This window comes from Phalacrocorax carbo, chromosome Z (assembly GCF_963921805.1).
Source record: "Phalacrocorax carbo chromosome Z, bPhaCar2.1, whole genome shotgun sequence".
NCBI lineage: Eukaryota > Metazoa > Chordata > Aves > Suliformes > Phalacrocoracidae > Phalacrocorax > Phalacrocorax carbo.
Genome location: NC_087548.1, coordinates 38,669,279 through 38,696,607, shown reverse-complemented (window position 1 = coordinate 38,696,607; position 27,329 = coordinate 38,669,279). Strand labels below are relative to the sequence as shown.

The window sequence follows — 27,329 nt, the reverse complement described above, 5'->3', positions numbered from 1 at the left end:
ACATGTAGCCTGTCTCCTTAAAAACATACCTTGTTCTAAAAAGATCTCTCTTTTTTAGATTTTGAAGGGAAGTTTGGCGTAAAGACAAAAATATCAACACTTAAAATTCAGGATGTTTAGTGTATCCTTTTTCAATTTGGTTCAATAGCACCTGAATTCTGCAGCTGAGGCAGTAAGGACAGTGACCATCACACACACTACAGCTGATCAGGCCACTCTCGTCACAAAGGTTCAGGGTCAAGGTCCAACAAAGCCAATGGAAAAAAAACCCTATAGCTTCGCATCATATGCCATGGATCTAACCTTGCTACTACAGAGGTCACTGACAAAATTCCCATTTATTTCAGATGAACAAGATCACTATGAAATTTATTTGACCTTTGAATCTTGAAGCACCAAAGATGCACCTCACTTAGTGGCACAGAGACTCCCGTAGTCAACACTCATCTCAGTTAATGTCACTTCAGGATTCTCAGTAAACAGGACTGAAAACAACATTTCAAAGCGCAGTTGATACAATAAGGAGTTTTCACCCTGCCTTTCAAAGCAACATAACATCTTCCCATACAGCTATTTCAACATTAATCTTTGCTTATTTACAGAAAGCATTTACCAGAGTGTTGCCTATGCTGTGGTCTTTCACCTCCTTGCTTCCTGTATTTTTTACATTTAAAAAAGCGGTACTTAGATAGCGTGTCATCTATATATGATCCTGATGAAGCCTGTACTTCAACATTTATTTTCAGGTCAAATGATAAACATGTGACTATAGCAAAAAAAATTGATTGCAAAGTCCACCTTTTTTTGTCTTTAATGCATTTCCTGAACAGATGGTACTACTTAAAAATATATATATTGAAATTCCAATCAATCATAAGAAAAAAATAAAATGGAAGGCTATATCACTGCATTTCGTCTTGTGAAGCACCAATTTCAGAACTGAAACACTGTGAGATGCAACATTTTCCATTATTCTTAGTTTTATATAAGGTAAAATCTTCACTTGGTATGTAAAATTTACACTGCAACAATAACACTCATTTCTCAAGCTAAGGCCTTTCTTAGGTTTCTAAGCTAATTGTATAATCAGGAAAAAGGTTTTAAACCTTCATGCCTTTTACAGCTATCCACAAGTTCATGGCTGAGCAATTAAAAATGAAAAGAGGAGACTTCTGAACGACTGTTCGCTCTTGGCTCCTAGCTTTGTAAAAGACCTCGGTAACATGTATATCTCCTTTCATAAAACTCTGGCTAACATTTCAAAACTGTCATCATTTAATTAAATTTCAACATCAAATTAAAATTCCTCCCATCACTACAGTGAGAAACATATACCTCAGCCAGCATCAACCCATATCCTTTCTATCACCAAACCCCCAGGGAGACAAAAGTAGACCTACATTTGCTTCTGACTGGCAAATTTCTGTTCTCATACACAGAAGACCTGAAGCCATGTTTACATTGCAATCTTCCTTCCAGTTTTCCTTCTAGAAAGTCCTGAGACCTTTGTTTGGGAGTTTTCTAGTTTCTCGCCAATCTGAGGATTACGATTGCTACTTATACTTCCCTGCCACAGAAGAGGCTTTGGAGATTTCTAGACTGATTTAGTCAATGGAGTGGCAAGAGTTTGGCTCTGAAATTTAAGGCACATGAGTAGTTTTTAGAAAATTGCTTTTAATCACTTCTCAAATATCTTTAATGTCTAAGATCCTTGCATAATATGGTATTAAAGGGACACCGTCAGGTCAGATTTAGTTAAGCATAAGTAATGTTCAAAAACTAAGGTTTCCAGAAGTAAAGAAAGAGATCAAAGCATAAAATTTAGGGAAACAACCACCCCACTAATTTCTTTCAAACCCTTGCTATTGGGGAACAAGGGCAGAAAGAATCTAAAAACCAAGTCTGGAGGTAATCTGTCCTCCAAAATCTGGGGGTGCCATCAGTGAGGCAAGTGATTGTGTCACCATCCCACCAGAGTCACCGAGCAGGAACACAATTCTTGGCTCAGCTGTCTCAGAGGATGGGGTGACATAGCCCTGCAATCACTGGCTGTACTGGTGCCCACACTGCTTTCGCCACCTACCCATCCAGTGCAAATGGGTGAATGCTTCAGCTTTTGCTGCTACGTTTTTCTGCCCCAGCCGACCCCACCCCCTCATAAAGGACTTGCCAGAGTCAAAGGCTTTAGATGCACTGCACAAATTAAACACTGATAAGTAGAGGCTAATGTGCATTTGTCCTGCTCCTGAATTAGGTTTACTAAACCAAGATCTGCAAGAAACATTCACCCCTTCAAGACCAGACAATAAGCACTGTTCATTGGTTGAGTACCAAACTCAGGAAAAATAGGTTACACTTCCAATACTAAACAACAAATTTTTAGTACCATTAGCTGCACTTATGTTCCCTTTGGTGTGAAAGGCACAGACACAGACACAGAATACATGCATACAGAATCATATCGGTTGGAAAAGACCTTTAAGACCACTGAGTCCAACTGTAAACCTAACACTGCCAGTTCACCACTAAACCATGTCCCTAAAATAACACATTTTCTAATGAAACAGCAAGCTGCTCCAGACACTGTTCAATTCCCGGCAAAAGGAAATTAAAAGGCACACATCTCTGTATCAGAAAAAATTCATCCATTATTGAAATATAACCATGTATTGGACAAAACAGCAGCAACTGCCTTTAATCACATATTGTAAATCCAGACAAGCAGAAAATGAGAAATCATATAATGACTAGCCAGTTTAGTTCATTTAGGCGAAGTACAGTCATGCTGGAAACTAGCCAGAACAATAAAGTTACAAGTAGCTTTCTGAAACTGCAACAAATTTGCACATATAACAGAGCACAATAATTTATATCTTGTGTCTTAGCCAAAACACTACTTCAACAGCTGAAAAGTGCCAAGCACCATACCCCAGCTTTGCACACACTGTGCGTGTGTAGTGAACACACTACATACAACCAGTGCTCTATGTCACTTCTCAAGAATTTGTTTTCCTAAAGATCTGAACTATTACAGCCAATATTTTTGCATTTCTGAGCAGGCTTGGCAGAATCTCAGCAAAAAAAATAAGTATAGTTATGCACCATATAACCACTTTTCCAGTTAAGAAATTGTTACCCTCAAAATCATTAAATGAAAGCAAATACTTGTTAAATAGCAAGATAATCCTGGGGCTAATAGATTTGCCTCAGGACTCCAGTATACTTATACAGTAGTTGTAAAGCACCTTTACTGCTGATGGCAAGAATTAGAAATACCGAAGAGATCCAAAATTGATTTTCAGTGCCTGGGAAGGAGGGAGACACCATTTTCAGGTAACCTGTGAGAAGTCAGTGTAGGTCAGTGTGTGACCAACCCTTATTCAAATACATAGTGAGGAGAGGGAAAGAATTTCCCCTTATTACAGCCACTGAAAGAATCCAGCTCCTGTGTTCAGCACAGTGTCCTAAAGTGTCTTAAGCCCTTTTAAAAATTAACTACATGTAGAGCAAGTCACTTTCAAGAACATTAGATAGCTGAAATGCAGCCAGAGTTCTTGTAAGCTAACACTCAAGACTCTTTCACAAGAGCTCAGTCTATAAGCACATTGGTATCTCTTGAACTCTTACCCCTAGAAATTCTTCCTGAGCTATAAAAGCTAAGGTGGACTTGCAGGTATCATCATTTTATGCATAATTCTGAAGTGGAAAACAGGACTTCAGCAGTATTTCTGCATCCCATGGCAACTGGTAAATTACTTCCAGAATTAAAGAGATTTCCAACTTCGGCTGTCTTCAATAAGCTTTTCACGGCAGGAACTTTCTGGTTCAGCATCCATTACATGCATGCTTATGGTATCAAGCAATATAACAACTGACTGTAACAAAGAACACCACTTTGGATCCATGTAGGGTAGAAGTGCATTGTAAAACTCCAGGGTCATGTGCAATAAAATATTGACCCAATGTGAGGTTTTCAACAAACTCTCAGGTCTTCTGGAATTTCCTTGTGTTCAGGCTACACTGACAGAAGGCAACAGCCTGGCTTTGTAACACAGACACACTGTGGTTCCCCACACCTCCATCACTATAGTACCCCAGTACATCTGTTACTAACTAGCATCTTTTGCTTTTCCAGTCTTTCTTACTACTCCTTTGCCCAAGTTTTCAGGACTGTGCACATCTTTTGAAATACTGCCTTTTAAGTAACTGAATTTGCAAGAAAATTTTCATCACTGCATTTCAAAAATACTTCAAAAAATGTTGTGCACATAATTTCATTTGAATACTTCCACTGTTGTTCACCATGCCAAACTACAAGACAACTATCAGTTAATCCCAAACTGCCTTCGTAGGCAGACTGCAGATTCAATAGCAATGAAAAGTTTCTCTATTTTCTCCTTTTAAAGATACCATATATCATTTCAGGTTACAGCAGAATTTCTGTGATTATTTCCTACTAATTAATTCAAACACATAATCTGTAAATATATTCACAAATCCTCACAGACACACTACCTACACTAACAGAAGTCACCTGTGCTAGCAGGGTAAACGCAGACCTAAGTCAGAGGGATAACAGAACCTGTTAAAAATCTTCAGCCACATTGAAAAGAGATTAATTTCCTTAGCACAGAAAGTGGACAAATGGAGCATGTCACCTTCACAGAAACACATAAATTCAGCCTTCAACCAACATTGTGCTACAGCATTTTCTCTCACATTTAATCGACTGCACTTAAAAGCTAAGTATGTATGCCTAACTGCTTTTCTGGATCGGAGCCGTACACCAAAGGCTCATAAAAATGTTTCCAATATTTTGATCCCAAACTTGGCCAATAAAAGAAAAATCATTTGACTGTAATGGGCTTTCCAACACATTGCTTCTGATCTCAGAGTAGACCAAGCAACACAACTGGAAGAATATTTCTGAATGCAAATAGCAGTGGAGTCATGACAATAAAATGCAGGAAATACTAAACACAAAATTCTCTCCTTGTCAAAGAAGCTCCAGATTGACCCCTGGAGTACAGAGCTAGCCGACTGACAGAAAGCTTAGCCCAGTCTGAAGGACTAGGCCTTTAATTAATTTATTACTTTTAATTTTTTAAGTTTATTAACTAATTAATTAACCCTTTCTGCTACAGCGAACATGTAATGTTTTGGAGAAGCACATCAAACAGCATTGCCCCAAGAGCACATCCAGCTCAGGGTGCAGGTGCTCATGGAGGGACCCCTGGTTTGCAGCTGGAGGGTCCAAGCACAGTCTCCTGGCCCCCTGCACAGCCAGTGACACTGGACTAGAGGGGGAAGGCCACAGAGGCCTTCACCTTAACATTTCTGCCAACAGCCCAGGCTTTTGCAAATGAGCTAACCCAAGAAATCTTGTATCATTGTTTATTTTACTCAGCCCTATCCTTGAAACAGGCCACAAAAGCATTGCTAAAAATCCTAGTGGCATTAGATATCTGCAAATTATTTAAAAACAGGTTTTCTGGTCCACTCCCCAGCTGGAAATGACAAAAATCTCCACCTAAACCAGGCCACTCCAACACCCACTGCTCTAGAAACACCACAATTGTTGAGGAAGTTTGGATCTGGCTATTTTGTAACTGTGGCCCATACAGGCAATGAAAAACCTGTGCCTAAAGCTGACGGCAGCTCCCTTGCTAAAAAGCTGCCATTTGTCTTGCATTGCCAGCATTAGAATACATTACAGTACTGTATATCATCTCCTCTTACCAAATCAATGATCAGCATAAAATGTGGATTGTTTAACAACCTAGTCATACATAAAGATACAGAGAGACGTCTCCTGAAGATTTTAATTCGTGGAAAACAGTCCAACTTGGAGAATAAATTATAAGAGACACATAAAACTTTTAGCAAACAAGAGCAGGTACCAGTAATACAGCAGGAAATAGCAAATTAATCCAAACTATATTTGCAAACTATTATACATCCTTAAATATAGTAATGGTTTTATTTTACTGTCTCTCTTTTGGAGACAAAAGTTGCAGGGTTTCCTTAATGAACACTCCTGCCTCTCTCACTGACAATATTTTGGAAGTCTGTAGTACCATGCATATCCCAAAGAAAATCAAGCATTTGGTCTAATAAAAGCTAAGGCAATATAATCAGAAAATCCCAAGCAAGGCAAGTTACATGTCCCCTTTGAAATTATCTTGTTGCAAGTCATTTTAAAGAAGTTAAAATCCAGGCAGCCATAAGAAAATTATGCTTCAGGTGTACTACTCAGAGGGTCAATACAAAGCTTCAAGTTTTGCTCAGATTTCCACTATGGGATCAGCGGAAGCCAGTCCTGCTTCTTTGTTCAGCACTTGATGTTAGCAGAGAGCTAATCAACTTGCTATATTTGAAATTGGGTCTCACCTACCTGGTACTGCGTGATCACTGAGATCAACACCCCACTACTGTTACAAATGCATTCCTTCATCAAAGGATCCAAAATTATACAGCACGAAGCTCTTCCCAGTTTAGAGCAGGAGGAGGAAGAGAAGAAAATTACCTGCTGGTAATTTTTCAGAGCTTTCTTTTGTTTGTTTTATAGTTTCATAACACAGGGATTAATATTGACTAGATAAGTGACTTTCTGAAGACAGGACATATCTAAAGTATCTAAAGTGGAAAACAAATACAGTTTGCAAAATTCAGCTAGAGGAAGCATGAAGGGCCCCAGTTAGTCACAGCTTGATAGCCATTTATATTAAACTGCAATACTATGAAGTTTAAAGGATGTGAGCAACCCACAAAGCTCACCTCTGGACCCCCATGACTGTTGACTCTCACTCCTGTCAGCATTGCTTCTTTTGCTGTATTGCTTATCTCACACAGTAATAAAATATTCATGGGCCTGACAACTGTATACAGCAGCTCTCACACACACTTCAAGAACAGGCAGACTCTTATAGGACTGAAATGCCATTTTCCAAAGAGAGAGGGAGCACAGCTCAGATAATTTCTGAGGAAGCGGAAGGCATGGTCCCACCTATGTCAGCTCACTGTTCTTGGCTCTGCCCACCCCACCACCTTGAAGAAAAAAAAAAAAAAGCTTTCCTCTGGGGTGCTGCTTGCTTTCAAATGTAAGGCACAGTTTGCCCACCGAATACTGCAGACAAACAGTTGCCTCAACCCAGCTGGAGGAAGAGCCTGGGAGCAGCCACCGGAGTCTGCGGGGATGGACATGTCCTCCTGCCCCTTTGCCACAGAGTCCATCTGAACACACCCTCGGGCTTTCCACCAGGGCTTTCGTTGCCTTTGGCCCCATGCGCCAAGACACATTCTGTGATGCCAGCCCTATCACCTGGTTTGTTGCACTGGAGGCTGCAACAGCAGCCACAGAAACCTGCAAAGGCTTGGGCTTCCCTGGGGCTTAGCAGCAAGGAGTAGCTATGGTTGCTGTGTGTGCTAGGCTGGGCAGGACTAGCAGCAGCTGTAGCCATTGCCCTCCCAGCACCGAGACAGGCTGCGACTCCTGGCTCCCACCACACCAGGCTGCATCCCCAGGCACACCCCGCTGCAACCTAAAAGGTCTCTGCTTCACCCCACTACCAACTTCTCTCCCCCAGGTGGCAGCCTCAAAGTCCACTCAGCCTCCTGGGAGCGCGCCCTTCTCACTGAGCTGCCCAGCTGCATCTGTGTTCGGACAGTCTTGTGAGCTGCGCTGGCATGAGGGGTGAGGGAAGGGACACAGCCAGAGCAAGGAGGGCACTGCAAGGAGCAGGGCAAGCTCAGAGAGGGCTGAGGTTGCACAGCACCATCATTTGACTTTCCAAAATGCTGGTGAGCTGGTGAGCGGGGGGACGAATATATTTCATAAGTACTTGGGATGTACTAGCGGAAGCTCCTCTACCCCTCTTTGGGGATTAAATTGCACCAATAAAATATAAACAAATGCAGTAGTTTATAGCAGTAGGGCTGTGATCAAACCTGGGATCACCCCACCCCAGCCAGGCTGGTAAAAAGTCTATATCCACAGTCCAACTTCAGCAATGCAGCCTAACCCACCTGACACTACAGTCACAACAGGCTACCAAACCTTTATAGGTGTAACCGAGTCCGTCATCACCTCTGTGTAATCCCTAGCACTATGTGGCAGCTAGGAAACCACTTCTGTAATGAAAAAAAGTTAGTGTTTGACACTGTGGGGCTGGCACCAAGGTGCAGCCACTGCTGTTTACCAAGTTACAGGTTATTACACCTGAAACCACTGAAGACTGGGAGGCAAGTGTCTGCCCTATCACAGTTCCTGTGCAGGGTTTCATCATGACTGACAACACTGAAGAGGGCTGAACTCAATTCTCATCACTGAGACTTAATAATTAAGAAAAAACAGAAGCATTCATTCCATTAGCAACCCAAGGTCGTTTGATTTGGAAACAGTGACAGTGAAATGTCACATCATCAGTGGGTTTTAAAAAACCCTTCTGTCTTGCCTTTACCAATAAGCAGCACGACAGCACCCAGTTTCTGTCCCGGTAAAACCAGAGCAAGAAATCCCAGAAACTCTTTTTAAATGCCTCTCTCTGTTCCTGTACCATGGACAGAGGGAACTGGACAACTCAGAACAGTGCGTACCAGCAACTGCACTACAGCAGAGAGGCAAAGCAACGCTAGCCTCAAGGAAAGGATGAAGACAAGTGCTTAATAAATCCTGCCTTTCTTGAGGCTTAAGCACTTCACTTAGAGCTATAGCCCCTCAAAGGGGAGTCTTTTCTTTCAGGACTGGTAGGAGAAGGAACAACCAGCTCTCAAAAACTGAGGTAAAATGTTAGAGATGAGAACATAAAGCAAAAGAACTGGTAATTCAAGGCACACAGAGTGGATCACAAATGTTCTCCTAGTATGCATATTACACAGAAATATGTTTACATATTACAAGAATCAGGTAAGCTTTACACAATGATTGATAGAGTTAGTCTGAAAACACCAACGGAAGATCAAAACTTGCTAAATCATGGCCACCTCAGCCTATAGATTGGCTACGTGACTTTTTGCCTTCCACTTACGTGGTCACAAATGGGGGGAAAAAAGAAAAAGGTAACAATTATCTTGTCTTCTCCCTGTCCCTACAATGCTTTTTTAAAAAAGAAGAAAAAGTGAAGGTGGAGCTCAGCGACACATACCTTTCTCTGGTATGCTTCTGTATGATTCTTAGGTTTTCTTCCTGATACTAGTTATTTCCAGGGACAATATACTTCAGCACATCCATTATTGGGTAATTTCTGTCCCCCTTACCTTGTAACAGCCAAGAAAGCTTCAGAATTTCTCCCTTATCAAGCCACAAAATGATTAAGGAAACTTATCCTTAACCTATTTGCTACTTATCATGGTTTTTAATAATACTATGTCAGCCAGTTACTACTTTGAATAAGGTTGTGATGGTATAAAATAAACTTCTCAAAGAAAAGTCTCCAAACAGATTTCACAGCTTCAGAGCATATTTTTTTGTTAAAAAACTATGATGTTTCCTTAAACTCATTTTAGCCTCATACCACTACAAGCTTACTCCTATAGATAACAAACACTGCAATTCCCCTGGGAGGTCCAAAATACACCAAATCTCTAAAAACTGGCCACTCTGCTTTGGTACCAAGAAAAGGAGTTTGTGGTTTAAATTCAGGTATTTACAACTTAAAACGCTAGCTCGTTTTTTCTCAGCGTACAAACAGATACTATGCATTTTGAAAGTCATATTCACAAACAGGAATACTGACAAAGAATATTCTACTGCAAACTTATTTCTTGTATCAGCAAATGTATCAGTAATGGATACATTGGATACATTGCCACATCATGATCTCTGTGAAACACCATCCAGTCTCATAATTTTACTTATAGTATCTGAGCTCTGTTCTTAAAACCCCAACATCTGAATCTCACATGTTTCGTCTTTACATTTAAGGCGGGGGTGTGTGTGTGGAAGGTTTCAGTGAGCCTCATGGCAAAAAGAAGTGAAAATTTACTAGAGCTATGGGCATTTTTCTCCCATGTTATGTACAACCATTCTAAACCTCATGGCATTCAAATGGCACTATAACAAAATCACCAGTCGATGTCCTGCTCTTAACGTGGGCAACCCTCTTTACTGGAAGCCTTTCATGGCTACTGGAATAGGAGCAGGTGTGCATGCATAAAATCATTCAAGTCCACATCTGCAGAAGCACAGGGGGTTAATCAGCACCGGCACCAGAACATTAAATCATCGGAAAAACCGCCCCCTGCGGCCTGGGGTTTTCTCTTTGCCATCAGTCCGACAGACCTACTTTCTCCCCAGGCCACCCGGACTTTCAGATGAAGTCCAATGGAGTTTACAGATGTGCGCAAATGCCACTCATGACACGGGGAACGCAACCACGGGGAAATGAAGAGCTGTCCGGACGCCGTGCCCCTGTGAGCCGGCCGCCCCATCGCCCTCTCCCTTCGGAGGCGCCTCCCTCGCGCTCAGGCCGAGGGAGACTTTGGCCCGGACGAGGGCCAAGAGGATCAGTCCCGACGACTTCAGCTCCTCCGGCAGAGGAGCCGGTCCCTGGGCGAGGAGCAGCGAGACCCCATACCGCTCCGCCACCCGCCTCCGCTGCCCTCCCCCTGCTCTCCCTGCCCTCACCTGCCGGGCGCCGGGGTGGCGGCCGCCGCGGCGGGCCGGCCGCGGGGGTGCCGGAGGTGGGCGGCCCTCCGACGCATCGCAGCGCTCACTGGGCGGGTGCCGCCAGCCGCCCCCCCGCCGCTCCCGGCCGCCGCGGCAATCGGAGCCCAGCTCCGGGAAGAGCAGGTCCCGCCGCGCCGCCATCCCCGACGGCGCCGGCGATCCTTGTCCCGCAGCGGCGGCGATGGCGGGGCGGGCGGGCGGCGCCTCGGCGGGGAGCGGCGGCTCCCGGCTGAGGCGCCGTCCTTTACCCCTGGCTTCTCATTTATTTGCTCGGCCGGTCTTCCCCCCAGTATAGGGAGGTGCCCGCTGCCCCGAGGGCGTCTCCGCGGCGTGGGACAGCCGTTCCCCACGGGAGCGCCGAATGCCGGGCTCAGCGCCCGCTCCCCACACCCCCAGTGGGCACTTGTCTCTCAAGCCTCACTTGTCTTTCAATCTCCATTTTCTTTTGTCTCAAACTTACACTCTTCCTATAATCAATCCGAGCCTATAGTTCTTTGGTTTCTTCGCCCTGCCTTCTCATCTACTTTTTGCTTTAATGTTGCTTTTATTTTGTTGGTTCCAGTTGTGACACTGTATTCACTGTGAGCTCTGTCCATCTGCCTCTGGATTTTATCTGTATTTCCTACCCACTCACTCCCTCTAGATGCTTCTCCTGTTTTCAGGTCTCTCCATTTCTAATTTTCCTGACCAAGTCTCATCTTCCTCCACAGTTCCCAGCTCTCCCTCCTCCTCCCCTAAAGGAGAGCCCTGATTTCGGAGCACACTGTCTCAGCGTAGGAGCCTGGATGGGAGGAGAGCCACCAAGAGCACCATGTAGAAGATAGTCCCACTGTACGGTCAAGCACCCAGGTCAGCAGACTCCAGACTCCAAAAATCAGAGGAGAAAAGCCTGATCAGCCCTGGGTCCTGCCTCAGGGCCTTTTGAAACATTAGCTGTTAAACTTAGCAGTGATTTCACATAAACTATTCCTTCAAAGACAAGGAGGATAAGAAAACTGCTTCCAGCCCCCTGCCAAACAAAAGTTTCTGCTTCTTACACTGCTTCTATTTTGTCTTTAGACTTCTTAAACAGTAGGCCTTAAAAAAACATTACAGCTTCCAATAACAGAATGCACTGCTAGAAATTTTAACAGGTGACAAACAGTATGTTCATTCTTTTCCAAGCTACGACTTTTTAAGATAATATTTTCAATTAAATTTTCTCAAATACTCCTGAGTCAGCATAGAAACTTACAGCTCAACCTGCTAGTTTCACCAATGCTTAGAAATTAAATAAATGTTCTTTTAATAGGACATATCAGTCATTGTTACCAGGCCCACTCTTCATCCAAATCTGAACCCTGTAAGAAACCTGAAACATGTATCTGAGCACATGCAGATGCTCTGGACTTTGTCTGGGGCATGGTTAGGTGTACATATTCCTCTGACTGCAAATTTCTGTCATGTTTTTCCAAGTTGTGCATCTTCTTTCAGACATGAGAAATTCTCAGTCTTCCCTGGAATCAAGACTTATTATTTGTAACCTAATACAAAGACGTAAAAATCTCTTCAGCAGAGCCACACAAATTCTCATGCTGCAAATTCTCACACCCAATCCCCAGCACTTTACTGATATGAAAATGCATATGGTGTATTTTTTAACAGACATTTTTTTAGTAGTTCAAAGTCCACATAACTATCATGTACTCTTTATCCTGTTATCTCCAGAAATCAGAACTGTTGAGATGTTTTCTCTTGCAGTCCTACTGCAGAATATCAATCCTATTTCTACAGGCTTACCTTAAGGTCAGCGCTGTCTTGCTTGTCCATCCTTTATGCTTCTTTTTTCATAAATTCTATATTCCCGGTGTTTAAGCTGTTATTTCAACAGCAGTGCAACCAGCTCAATTCTTGGATGCCCATTAGGAGCAAAGCTTCACAACTCCTGCTCTTCATCGCCTAAGTAAGTGAAATGCAGACATGTCAAAGTATGACTGCATTAATCCATGCATAACCTTCCACTGTTTTCGAAGTCCAAACATCTTCCACTACAAAAAGGAGGATAATAGGCTTAACACAACTTCTACCAAAAGAAGAATGGCTTTGTTTCTGTTGTTTCCATGGGGTGCTTGTGAAGGCATAAGTGTCCAGATACCCTCTGGATGAGGGTAGCGAACACTCTGTTCACTATGTTCTGTCAGATCATACCTGCTATTCAGCAAGTATATTACATTTTGTTTTCCACTGACCACATTTTATCAGGCAGGATCTACTAAAGGAGTGTCAGGATTTTGAAATGAAAAAGCCAAAACTGTAGAGGGAACTCCCAGTTTCATTTTTTCATCATCTCCAAACACACTGAAGACACCGAGTTTTGTAAGACTATCTACAAACTTTCACCTTTGCCTTAGTGCCCTAGCAGATCTTCAAGAACTGATGAAGCAGCAAAGAGAAGGGCAAGGAATAAAAGTGGTGAAGGCTTCTTCTAGATTTCTCTCCCATCCCATATCATTACCAACAAATCAGCCTGCCATTAGGCTTATTTACCTTTATCTTCCAACATAAACGAAGAAGTCTCATAAATTAGTCCAGCACTAAAGGCTGGCAGCAGATACAGTAAACACATGCTCATCAGGTGATAACTGTTTTAGCTACTGCTTTAGCATGCTATGGAAAAACACTGTGGAAGATTATTTTTCTTCATAGCACAAAACTTAGATCTTTTTTTACTGTGCAGACTCTGGACTGCAAGGTATGGACCTTGGTCTTCACCTTTAACTTACAAGGTGTAGAGGCAACCTCCTCGAGTAAGCTTAAGCCATGATTTATTGCTTATTTCACAGCATGCAAATACGCAAAAATGATTCCAGGCCTGATTGTAGCAAATCTTCCCTCCTGCTCCCACTGCACACTGATATTAGACACTGATCTGCCAACAAATACTTTTCAAAGGAGGAGAACATGACTTCCCTCATCACAAATAAACTGATTTTTTTAATTAAAGCTAAGGATGACAGAACCTAGGCAGGCACATAAACATCCATCAGCTACTGGTTTGCATGACAGAAGTGTTTCAACAGGAGTCAAGTATGAACACAGTCTTGAATTATACACAAACAGGATAACATGTGTTCTTACGGTGTTTTTTTCATCGGATTATTCACCACTTGCAACAAGTAGTTACTGATACCTGAATGTGGCTCAAAATCCTTCAAGATAGTTCAGACATTGTATTTGCATGGAGAATTAGACAAAGTCAACAGGACTGTCTGCAGAATTTATTCTATGAGAAAAATCAGTTCTTTAGAAGTTTTTATTAGAGTCTGTAAGTTGCCAGGAATGTAGTGGGGTAGGTTTTGTCAGCTTGATAGTCATAGTCATAAATATCCAACCATCAGTTCTCCTGAAATGCATTCTGTAAACACCTCAGTGCAGACCCAAAGAATACAGTTTAGTCTCATTACAATCATGAAAACTTTCTGCGCTTCTAGTGATAGTCCCATGGAAACCAACATACTGCTTCCTAAGGGAGGACATCGCTGTCTGGAATTGAGAATAACATTTCAGATGGTGTCATTGGTCTCTGTTACTCAATTTTCTTAACAGAGGTAGGAAAAGGTGTGAAGAAGGCCTAAAAGGACTCAGAGTAGGACTGCGTTCAGCAGCCTTACAATATAATAGTCTCCATCTCTTGAAATAAACCTTTCCCAGTGATGGAGAAGCACAATGTACTTTTGTAGGGTAACAATCATAGAGACAAGCACAAGGAAGATGCAGGATTGAACAATAACCACTTCAGTTGCTGTTCTTAGCTCAGTATTACATGACTCCTCAGATGATATGTGTAGCTAAAAAGTAACACCTTATTTCTGAGTTTCTGAGGAGCCTTTCTTATGCATTAACATAATCCCTGCTTCTAAGAGTCTTAAGGGTTTTGTAGAATCGTGTCAGGGAACACTGCCTTTCTTCAGTTTGCTCTGTCATTCCTTGCATCCCTCAGACTGGTTAACAGATTTTCAAATGTGTCATGTTTCAGAGTACTCCTAGAAGATGTGAAGTCAGACTTGTCAGCTCCCTGGCCTGGGTCAAATGACAGGCATACGGATTCTTCAGTGAGATGTTCTTTAGATGTGACCCCAGAGCTTTCAAATCCTCATTTTAAAACAATTTTCAAAATCTGTTCTTTTCTTTCCTACCTCTTTTTCATACCAGATACCATGTATCTTTCTCACAGGAACTATATAAAAGAACTGGGAGGATAGAGGTTTGTGTTACTATCCACACTCAAAGACATGTTAAAGCAAATGCTTGAAGCTTTAGAGGAAAGCAGACAAACAAAAAATTTCCTGCTCAAGACTGAAAAAAAAAGAACCTCATTCACATGACCTCTTTGCACTAACCTAAAACTATTTACCTAAAAATTAAGAGTTAAACAGCAATGAATGTACAGGGAGCACTCTGCTTGACACAGGAAGAAGTAAGGCTGTCCTTTAGTGACCCATGGCTGCAGGCAAGAGGAAAACCTGAAGGCAATGGAGTGTCAGCCAAGTACACATGCTCTCAGAGTGGAATATGCTGAAGACTTAAAGCAATGCCAGATGGGCTGATTCAAGGAGAATAGTGTTGTCCCAGGCCAGTCTTCCAAAGGCTGGGGACAGCTGAAGGCACGTCCATGTTCACATGACACTGTGTCTTTAAAATACAATTGCTGACTGCTCTGCAGGGGAGTCTGAAACATTTGGCTGTTAATGTTTCACAGGCTGTCCTACTGATTGCAGGGTGTGGGCAAGGGCTCCCCATCAGGCACAGCCTGATGGCAAGGCCATGGCACAAGAGGCAAGCAACCATATGGGTTCACCTATGAGCTGGATCTCGTCTGCAGGGTATCACTTTGACCACTCCCCACTGAAAGCAGCAGGCAGTCAACAGCAGGCAGAAGTCCCATGTAAAATTATTGAGATGCTAGTGTCAGCTAGGCAGGTACTGTTACAATTAATATTGCTTCCAAGCTGTGTTTTAAAGAGGTATCACATACTACATGACAAATACGCCGTATCATAAACCTTCAAATGGATTAACTTGGCTGTTTGTTGCTGGTTGCCTAAGTTTCACCTTTAAGTACCTAGATTTCTAAGAAGAAAGTGAAGTAAATGTAAGCTTACTTCTATTCAGCAAATTAAGTTTATTTTGGATTTCTTCTCCGGGGCAATCATCCCTTTCTAAAATAACATTCTTCTGCCATGCCCCAGTGTCTTCGCCTTTACATAATTTTTATACCAATGTGTTTGCTAATTGCTATATTGTGCTTTTAAATGGTGTTCTCTATCCTCACAGAAATCGTATCCGGAACTGAAATCATTGTCTTAAATACTTACCTCAAATGAGAACAGCTTGAGTATTTTTTTCTTTCCAATGAAAAACTGACCAGCCTAGAAGAGGAAATGAGTTTGACTGCATCCTTGGCTCAAAGTGGTGTAACTGATTATTTTTTAAAAATGCATCTTGTGATCGAATAGACCTTTGGTTTTCAAAGAAAGCACGCTAAAAATACTGTTGTTTCCTTGACTACTTGACACTTAAGATAAAAAGCCAAGGACCTGTTCTTGTAAATGCTAACAGAGTTACTGCTCACTATTGTGAGCTGTCCTGAAAGCACAAATTGTCTATAGCTCGAGTACACTGCATTAGTAGAACTGTAAGTCAGAAGAGTACATCTCAAAAAAACAAATTCCACTACTCTAACCTGTAGTAAAACCAGTACTACTGAAATACAGAGATCTTCAAAATCCTATCTTTAAAAGGCAACGTCTTTCTAATTTCCTTTACTGAAAAGGAAAATCTAATAATACACTTTTGTCACTCAAAATTTTAAGACAATTATAGACACTGGTAATAACCATACAATGTGAGTGTTTTGATTGCTGAACTCGAAATGACAGCAACTCTGACCCCACAATAATTCAAGACCACCCAAACAAAGATAAAACAGAAATCCCAAAATTATTTGAGACTGGAGTAGTTAGCACTGGCAAATCCACAGTATTCACAGATAAGCTGCACAATATAAACAGAGAAAGGAATGCACTGAAATGTGTATACCATAATCTGTCCCACAGCTCATAATGATGAGAAAGGTAACAGGGAGCCTATTCTACCTTTTATGCTATTTGCTGGCATATAAAACAAGTAGGCAAGTAGACACTCCCTGTGCCTCTTTGTCTGACTCAAAGGGAATCGGCTGATGAAGCTGGATCCGTAAAACACTTTAGGCATATGTATATTGTATGTATGGACTCTAAGGAAAAAATACATATTGGGCATCAAAACTATCAGGATTTCTCCCTGACACCTTGCCATGTCATAGAAGTGAAGGCAGTTTGATATTTACACTCCAGGTTTAATATTACTATTCATGTCCAAAGTATAAACATTTTTTGCTTGTTAGCCATACCTTTCCCTCTCGTGCCATATTATATTTCACAATCATACTTTAGAACTATATTTATGGCATCAGTTTATACAATGAAAACCTGTCTTTGACGTCTCTGTATTTGCACATTATACATTTGGAAATAGAGAGGTTTGTCTGTAGTAGATTTTCCTTTTTGCAAGCACAAGTTTCTCCAATTCCTAGAAGGTAAAATTAGAAAACTATTACAGGATACACAGATGCAACATATTTTGAATATTTGATCAAAAACCACTGCAGTTTATAACTGACAATCATGAAATCATAGGGTTTCGCTAGCTTACTTTATGCCAAAATAGTTCTCATGTAAGAATTGCTTTTTATGCAATCAGAAGTAAAATTAGGTTTTTTTAAATGCCAGGAAGTAGAAGAAACTGAAAGCAAATTTTGTATTCTACATCAAAAGGAACTACCCACTATATAGCATTGGGCTTCAGAGAGGGAACGTTTGACACTTAGGGTAGATCCAATGGAATTAATTTTTGTGTGTTCCAATTTAATTAGAGAGCACTGTGCACTGCTCAAATGAATGACATTACCTTCACCTGCGCAAGAGAACAGTGAAGAGATGTAGCTCATTTCTGTTCATAGCTCTGCATGAAAGAAACTTTTCTCTGGCTTACACTTCATTGAGGATAGTACAATACTATTTTTGTTTACTTTTCTCAGTCTCTTATTTGGTAAGTCACTTATTTAATCACATTCCAATCCAAACATGAACCCCGGGTATTCATATAAGAAAACTTGGAAAAAATGTAATGTTTAGCCAATCCATATCCCTTCTTTCAAAAATTCACTATTATAAAAGAAGACAAAACAAAACCAGGAAAACTACCATCCACCACAAAAATTCTTAAAAGCAAAATAAAATTACAAATAAAAATTGACTTTGCCTTCATCCTCCTTTCACAATTTTCCCCCCTGGGAATGGTTACATATTAGAAGTAAGAAAACTATTTTTTTCCTTCAGTAGTGAAAAAGTTATGGTCTGTATATGCCTTTAATATAAGAAAGAACAATGAGTTTTAAGTCTTTACAAGTAACCAACGCATGAATGCTGTTGTTTTGAACAAGAACATTTAAAACATACTTATTAATTACTGATTAGTTGACTTACAAATGAAATATCAATAAGTACACTGTTTGCTGCATCAACATCAAATTCACTAATACAAAAAGTTTAAAATAGGAATTTTAAATAAGCAACCTTTTAATAAGACTACTTGAAAAACCATATCTGAAATTTCCTCATACCTTTCAAATATAGTTTCCTATATACCAACATTTAAACAGTACTTCCTGAGTTAGTTTCTTATGAATTAGCACTTACCTTTTTCTTCCCCATATTTAATGAGTACATTTCAAGTACCCTTCAGCCACTGACCGAGGTTTCCATCCAACATGCAATCAGATAAAGCTTACTTTCCAGTTGTAACTAATGGAAAGAGTTCAAGAAGTTGTGACGACAAATTCCCACGTGTTAAACTGATAGCTTTTTTTTTTGGGGGGTGGGGGGTGGTGGTGAAGAGAGAAACAAGATGAACCAAAAATTGTTGATGAAATGCCTCCAATGGTGCTGAAGATCTTGTGTCACCTTATAATCAGGAACTTGTGACCTGATCTGCCTTTATTCATGTATCACAGTAAGGAAATTATTAACATTCATGATGTCACTGCTCAAATTTACAGTAGCAGTTCAGAATAAAAGCATACCCAAAACATTTTCCAGATTCACTGTAGTTTACTATGTATGTGTATTGCCACCTAGAGAGTCAAGGTTATAACTGTAGGCATAGAAATGATTAAGCCAGCCCAAGTATATACCAAATATACCTATTTTGAAATGCTTGTTTGAGCATAAGCTTTGTTATACCAACGAGCTTGTGCAGTCTAACTAATCTCTTATTGTGGCGGTCATCAGATGCTTTCACAAAAATACACGAATTCCCTACAACAATTCTGCCATAACCAGAACTAGCTGCCAAATGCTGGACATCAATTACCTTTGGTGCTACTTGGAAACATACAGTTGCACTCTCTTCTTTTCTACATGAAGGATCCTGTGCATTTTCTGACTACCCGTATATGTAAGCATGTACTTTTTTGATGTCCATTAAATTCTTGGCCTTGCCAGCAGGAAAAAAACATCAAGCAGCAACTGTCAAAACAGTGAGAAACCTAATAAATTTACTGTTGATCACCATATTCAAATTATCGTCGAAGCTGCTGTACTGAAGATGGAGCCCATGCTGAAAATATTATTTCATGTCATTGCTCTGCTGGCCAGCTATGCCTGCACTCATTTGCTACCCTACTTCTTCATCGTCACCTGTCTTCCATTCCCCGCTTTCTTTTTTTCTTTTTTTCACTTTCTACCACAGCCTATGTACCCAAGACATGGTCATCAATGCAGCCAGTTTGTCAGGGTAGCTCTTCACTTTCCCGGTCTGGACTGAGCTTTAAGCTTCTCCTAGAGGCTTACCTATCTTGGGAACCACAAATATAGTGTAGGCCTTCAACAGACACAAGTCAGACCATATAAAATAGGCCTTAATTTTAAAATTAGAAAAATTACAAAGGCTGACATGCTAGTAATACTACTGTGCTGTTTAAATCTGCTCTGAAACCTATTTAACTCCAGCATTTCACTTCTCACTAGAATGCCCATACCCTTACTGTGCTACTTCTAGAGGCAACGCCCTTATCAACCTGGGTAATATCTAGATGATCTCTGTGGTTACACTGGACATTTTCTTAACTCTTTTGACAGCAGTTCTTCCTTTTAGAGAGGAACGTTTTAGAGAAAACCAAACTTCCAATTACCTAGAAAGAATATAAAAACTTTCTTCTGAAAGTTTAAGAACTTATCAAATGAAGATTGTCAGTTGGTAGGTATTACGCTATGCCTGAGTTGTCTTAAAATTTGTGCTGACATTTTGTTATTTCAAAATAACATTTTCTTCTCACTGGATATGAATGTACATGCAAGTTAAAACATCTTAAGCTTACATATAGCTTATGTACAGCCCTTGAAGAAGAGCTCTCTAGGAAAATGGAGTCAGAAGTCAAGACCAGTGTTTTGGTAGCCCACAGTGACACATGGTATCTGGAGACACCAGACATTCAGCACTTACATGTCTTGATCATACCTTTTGACAGCTCTAATGCAAAGTTTATGTAATCTATTATTACCCCCCCCTACCTTGCCCAGCCTTTTGTATAACCCAAACTCTCCAACTTGTTCAAAAGGTTTTCCAAGGCTTTTATATTTGCCTCTATTTGCAAACAGATGAATGGAAAAAATTAATCAGCTCAGCAAATGCTCTGAAAGTAGCCGTAACATTCCAGCCCATAACCCAGAACCCACAACTGGAACAAGCCAAGAGGAAAGTGCTTGCCTACAGCATAGTTGCAAATAAAGTAAACATACAGCCTACAACACAGTACAAGCTTAACTTACTTTAAAGGGCTTATTTCTTTTGTAATGGAATAGCTCAAATATATATTTTAAAGACAATAATAAACCCACTTCTATCCTGTGAATTAGGGGAAAGGAGAGACAATCTTTAACACTCTTTAACAGTCCCTTCCTACACACCTACTGCATATGAAGCTCCAAGCAGATTTTAAGCAACTGAAGTATGTCTGCAATGATACAAGACAATAATGCAAAATACTGGATGCTGTGAAATATTAGAAAAACCATGAATATAGGAATGCATATATTACCTAGGGTACAAAAAAACCCAAGCCAAGCCAACAAACACCTCAACAAATTAATAATTACATTTCCTCATTAATTTATTCAAGTTATAGTAAACATATAATAGCAGTTGCATTCTTGCCAGAAAATGAGTTTGTTTTTAAAAACATTTTTGAAGTATCTCCTAAGACAAGTTGATGTATTTGGACTTAAAAAACGTCATTTAAAATGTGTGAGAAAAATAAATATTTTTTAAATATGTACCCAGCTAATCTGACAGCAGGTGGGAACACATCCAAACAAGCACCATGAAATGCTTGAATCACTAAGCCACCTCCTTTCTTTTGTGGGTCCTAGGACACCCTAACAATCTAAATAAATAATCAATGAACAAGGACAGATACCTTACAGCACAAACACTGAAAAAAAGTTTCCAAATGTTCACTATGAATAAGAAGGCTGACAAGCTGACTATTTTAAGCAAAAAGACCTAATAAAATGACAAAGTTATGGAAGCAACAGTCTTAAGAAACAAAGTCAGGAACATCACACAGTAATAGTCCCAAGGTTTTCAAATGCCCACAGGCAAAACTTTATTGTCCTTTAACAAATACATTATGTTAAAAAATAAAAAATTAAAAAAAAAACTCACAAGTTGCCTTCTTCAATGGTTCCAGCAAAAATACAGTGTTTGCTATCCCAAAAGACAAGTCATATTTGCAAAGTCTGACAGTCTGCCCATATAACTTCAGTCTACTAAAGACAAGTATTTCTAATTGTACTTCAACTTGTAAATAAATTACAAAAGACAAGCATTAAGTTCATATTTCACAGCAAAAAACACTAATTCAATTAACTCTTGTGAAAATTTTTTGCAAGATTCATAATCTCTGCAAAAACTCTACCTTAGTTAAGTTTGAAAAAGTGTATGTGGTAATTTTATATTCATTAACTTTTCTTGACACAGCTGCGCACACCTGCCATTTTGATGCTACTGACTGGTTCAGAGCCACCATCACAAATAAGAACAGCATTAACTTGAGAATGGACCAAAAACCTAAAAGCTGGCTTCCCACTGCTTTGGGTAACAGGAAAAGGTGTAGGTAAAGGATAATGTGAAAAACTTGCAGAACAATGGCAGCTTACAGAAGAAAAGATCCCCTTTTCCTTTCCCCTCCCTGCCACACTTGTTTTTAGTCTGCATAGGAAAGGGAATGTTTTGCCTGTTTTTGGTAGGCTTTGATTTTTTGGTTTAGCTATTAGAAAAAAAAAAAACACATTAAAAGTCACTACAGTTTGTGTGCTTTATGATAAATTCACATGATAAATATTTCCATTTCAGCTACCACAATTACACCTTTTTTTCAGGACAGACAAAATGATTTTCCATTTGCTTTCAACATGTAACGTATCCATCTGTTTCTTTTAATTGCTTCCCAAAGTCTTAATTTTCTGTATTCTTCTTTTAGCCTGCCTCTACGTTTTCAAGCATTCTTGCTAGACGTCATAGCCTCCTCCACACTGTACACCTCCAGACACCTTACTGTTAAGTACCTAATAGTGATTATCCCACCCACTTAGAGAACTCAGACTTGCTTTTGCAGACTGACATAACACTGTTTCTTCAAGAAGGCAGAAGCATGCTTATTTTCCTCCCAAGTAGAAACACCTGAATCCAAACAGAAACAAGTTTCCTGAGAGTCGATGCACAACTATGAAACAATTGATCAGGTCTCCATTTCAGTCTCCATGGCATCAGTCCTTGAAGGAGTTTTAGCTTCTGGTGGAGTCTCTCCATCTATGTTCTGAATATCAGATAAATCAATAGTAGGCAATGGTGCTCTCCAATACAGGAATGAGTTATACTGACAGAAATCTTCTTGCTTTGAAAAGAGACAAATAAACAAATAGGCAACAAAACATTAATGTCTATTGCAGCAGTACAAAATAATAAAAGAAACTTTAAAAGAAACTTTAAAAGAAACTAAACCAAGGAAGTCTAATTTGGCTGTCCAATATTAACAGTTCTTATCATTTCACCTAGAAAAAATATGAGCTATTTCCTAGGAAAACACCGTAGAAAATCTCAACCAAATCATAATTTTGTTTTGTCCTCTCAAATATTCTTGCAAAGAACTACTGTACAACCTCTGGGAAATACTTCTATAACTCCACCAATTTCTTCAACTTGAAATCTTTGCACAGAATGATACTGTAAAACTTGTGCAATTATTGGACTTTGCATACAAAAACTGTTCACTGCTTTTTCTTCTCACAGTGGTATACAAATTTCATGCACGCTTAGAAGCTGGTATTCAGAAGAATGTATTTAGCTATTTTACATCATCTCAGAGGATGATGCTTGCAGGAAAAATACAGCATTGGGTAGTGTTTCTACCACATTCCAATTCTTCTTTCCTGTATCTACATTTTGTACTCAAGTATACATGAGAAGAATGAAGATCTCTTCTAGGGCCGGGGGGGGGGAAGTTTAAGAACTGGTAACTAGTACAAGCAAAAGCTTGGAGGAACACATACTTATCTACTACTTAACTATGCAATTATACAAATCTTTTTCATTTTTTAAAACCTGTGTTAGAAAACATACCGTTTGTTCACAACCACATGCTGTGGTTATAAACAGTGGGCAATCTGTGCATGTTTCTATGGTCTAGATACATGTAAGAAGAAGAATTCTCAAGTCATTCTTTAGGTCTTGAGCACGACTTTCTTCTGGTATGTAAAAACACTGAATGCTGACACAAACCTAAAATAATGCGTTTACATATAATATTGGTTTGTATTTTTCCATACATACAATCAGAACTTTTAAATATTTTGTTTTAATGTCTAAGCTGTAATATGTGCCAAACAGAAGTATTTTTAACAAATAGATTGCTATAACTGCTTTGCTATGGCTCTTGAAAAATTTCATGCTTTGTCTGCTGGCTCTGCAACAGAATAAAAAAATGTAGTGCTCAAAAAAAATCACAGTAAGTATTGTGCCTAAACCCTGTCAGGTACTGGAAAAATTATGCTTCTCCCCCACTCCTGTCCCCAAAAGAGAGGAGTACAGAAATTCAGCATACTTTCCATTTAAAGAATACATTTTTCTATTTGTTAGGACACAAACCTTTCATAAACTACAATTTCTTGTACTAGGTAGCCTGTTTTTACTATAAAACCCTGCATCACTCATGACCTGTAATAATTAAGATAGGCATGAAAGAGATTTCCTAGCAGCAAGATGGCTGCGTGTCTGTAAAGTACTGCTAATATGAGTTTGCTCACTAGGAGAAGATTGTCATCAGGGAAAATTAAAGAATCAAAGTTCCATCAATTGGAATAGAGACCAGAACTAGCTAAATTATATATGTCACAGGACAGAAGGATTGATTATATGGAAACTACAAAAAAGCGAAACTATGGTAGTACACACATTTGCATGAATATTCTTGTAAATGGAAATTTTTGTACCGCACAGCATTAAGAACAAACAACAAAGTGCTAAAGAGAAAGGGAAGATTTTCCAGTCCGTATTCTGACCTAGGCAGCATCACTCACACAGAACTGTGCAGGGCAGGTGGCTAACAAGTTTGATATTTGAAAAAAATCTCCAGCAGTGGAGGTTCAGAAACTGTCAGCTACCCTTACAAACTCTCCCTGTGTTTAATCCAAACTCCCCTTATATTTTAAGTAAGAAGTTACTGTTCACACTGAAAGAGCCACAGAACACCCCTGTACTACCAGATGCTTTGTACACACAGAGTAAATGACAGCATTCTTGTTTCAAAGAGACTGTAATAATCTAAAATCTCATAATTGCAAAAATATGCATACTATTAACTTTGGACTCAGACTACGTACAGGACTAACGTCAAGAGCATTCAAGTCCCCAGAACAGCAGTGTTTCAGCTTATTGGTATCTCCCAGAAAGATTGTGTGTGAAAATGAGCAAGCCCAAGGAGCAAAAAAGACAGAGGCAAACATTAAACATAGCACATAAATGCAAAATAAAGTATCAAATATTCACATTCACCTAAATATCTTTCAGAATAGTTTTTGAGAACAGCATTTAGCAAGGTAGGTAACATGCACAAAGCTCAGAGATACAACAGCTTAGTTTCTATGGATGAAGTTGTTTAACTTCTAAAGAGTTAATTTTGCAACTCCAGTTGCAAAGGTGTGCTTGCAAATAAAATTCAAATAATATTTATTCTCTGGCCAACTACAACATAATTGGAATTGCTTGTAATGTTAATAAAACCAACATGAAAGTAACAGTATGCAGATCATGCTTATTATTGTAATGAACTACACAAGCCACAAAACAGCAAAGAATAATGCCAGCCTACAGCTGTGTTTTCAGAAAGGTGTAAAAGTCGTGTTCAGAAATATCTTTGTGAAACACCTAAAACATACATGTGTGACACACAGAAGATGGAAGAAACACCTCTGGCCTGCTGTTAACTAAGCTTTATTTTAAAGCAAAAGTATTTTTACACAATACTGTACTTAGGGAAACAAACTCTTAAAAATACAGTCCTACAAAAACATTTCATGCAGAGAAATACTCTTATTTTGTGGAAATTCAGGGGGTTTGTTGCCTTCCTACCACTGCTAAAGCTTACAAAATTATGCCTAATAACCCTAGGGATAAGTAGAGAATTCAGCATCATATTTGTGATGCAGTGACACTTCTCTGTAGAGGTTCGCTCAATTTATTCAACCTGCTTTGCATCAGAAGATGCTTGTTCTCTCTCCAGAAATGAAAGATATGCTTGTGTTTAAAACGTACGGCCTAAAAAGGATGTATAGCTTTCATAGGACGTAGAATTTTTTCCTCAGTTCCTTTGTGTCTTAATTCTATCATCCACCACAAAAAAAAAGAACCAAAAGCAAACAAAAACAACCAACACCCAACCAAGCAAAAAAAAAAATCAAAAGGCAGAGCCTGAGAAGGAAAAGCCAGTTTTCCTTACAGACTATACATGGGTGTTATACTATCAAAGAACCAATCTTTTCAAAATCAGAGTCTAAAACTGCAGTTCAAAGCCCACCTGACCTTATCAGACTTTCTGCTACTTCAGTAACACTGGATCAGATACTTTGGTCTTATATAAAAGGTCCAGGTGGGAGGAAAAGTGAGCTTACATATATCAAACTTCTAGACAGGGTCAAAATTTGACCTAGCGTTTTATTTCTGCAAAACTAAAATTTTCTTAGTACCACATTTTTGTGTTCTGGCCTACGGCATAAAATGTGGTCAAGGCCAGAGAGAATAATGTACATTTTTCAAAGTTAACCAGAAACACTGGAAGGCAACTACGTGTTTCAGTACATCCTTATCATTAAACAACTGATCCCCTTCCCCTGACCACGGCCTTCACTAGACACTTTAGTTCAAAGCTAGCTCTGGTATTGCTAAGAAATGCCTGTCCCAAACGAAAAGTTCAGGAAGTTGTCAGACATTGTAGTAAGCATGACCCGAAACCTCAAAGAACAGAGAGGCTATCAAAACAAACTCTTCAGGCTGCTCCCACCGTACTTTTGGACGGGGATGTAGCTGAAGACAGACTTAACTAAGGTGAACTCCAGACCCCTTCTCACCAGTTTTTCTATTGGGGCGGCAGTGGGTGGGGTGGCGGTGGGAGGGCGGAGAAGGGGAGCTAGAAACGTTACTTCTTTTGCATCGGCTACAGAAAAAAGGGACCAACAAGAAGCTTTAACCGGCGCACGGCCGATGAACGCCGAGCGGCGCGCACCAATGCCTAAACTGTGCCCTGCCGAGGCCCGGGGGACCCCGCCAGCCCCGCTCCTGGCCCCGCAGTACCGCCCCCGCTGCCATCGACACCGCCCACCATTTCCTCTCCCCGGAGGCGAGCAACCCGAGCCCGCCCGCGACGGCCCCGCGCTACGCTTGCCGGGAGGAGGAGGTGTCCCATCACCCCGCTCCCTTACCTCAGCGGCGGCGGAAGCCCGCTCTTTGCCCCGGCCACCGGCGCCCTGTCCCTCCGCCGTCCGCTCGTCCTGGGGCGCCACGGTCCCGCCGCGCCGCCGCCGCCTGCCCCCCGCCTCCCCCTGCTCCCCGCGGGGGCCGCTCCCCCGCGGCGCGGGCCGCTTGCCCGGCGGCGCCTCGGCCTCCTCCAGCCTCCGCTTCGGGGCGGCGGGGCTGGCGCTTGCCGCTTCGCCCCGGCAGTGCCGCTCGGGCGCGACAGCGCGGGAGAACGGCGGCTCGCGTGGGAGCCGTTTGACGGGCACGTGGCACACTAACGGCTCCGCGCGCCGCTTGGCCATGAGGGGCCCGAGCACCGGGGACGCTGTGGAGCGCGCGTCCCGGGCCCTGCACGCACCGCCACCGCGCTGGGCAGGCCGCATGCGCGCACCGCCGCCACTAGGCGGCCCGCGGGAGGAGCGCTGTGCTTGGCCCCGCCCCCTAGTGGGTGGTGGGCGGGTGTGGCTGCCCGCCTACAGGAATTACCGAGTGTCATGGCGGCACGAACAAAAAAAAC

The 27,329-nt window shown here is 40.9% G+C and overlaps 2 protein-coding genes across 5 annotated transcripts in view; both read right to left on the bottom strand.

Moving 5' to 3' along the window:
* Positions 1-18,653, bottom strand: part of TRPM6 (transient receptor potential cation channel subfamily M member 6) — a 97,619-nt gene extending 78,966 nt beyond the window's left edge. For 2 of the 4 annotated variants that reach the window (XM_064439390.1, XM_064439391.1), the window contains exon 1: positions 10,625-10,916. In XM_064439390.1, coding sequence (XP_064295460.1) covers positions 10,625-10,807 — 183 coding nt within the window. In that variant the 5' untranslated portion in view covers positions 10,808-10,916. Of the gene's footprint in view, positions 1-10,624; positions 10,919-12,445; positions 12,605-18,444 lie in introns of those variants that run through there. The other 2 variants (XM_064439392.1, XR_010370752.1) reach the window with 2 other exon arrangements.
* Positions 18,654-21,374: 2,721 nt separating this feature from the next.
* CZH9orf40 (chromosome Z C9orf40 homolog) lies at positions 21,375-27,223 on the bottom strand. The gene is made up of 2 exons (XM_064439535.1): positions 26,779-27,223; positions 21,375-22,700 (listed from the first exon to the last, which is right to left on the bottom strand). Exons 1-2 carry the CDS (start codon positions 27,193-27,195, stop codon positions 22,545-22,547), a joined length of 573 nt encoding a protein of 190 aa, XP_064295605.1. The 5' UTR covers positions 27,196-27,223; the 3' UTR covers positions 21,375-22,544.
* Between the last annotated feature and the right edge of the window lie 106 nt (positions 27,224-27,329).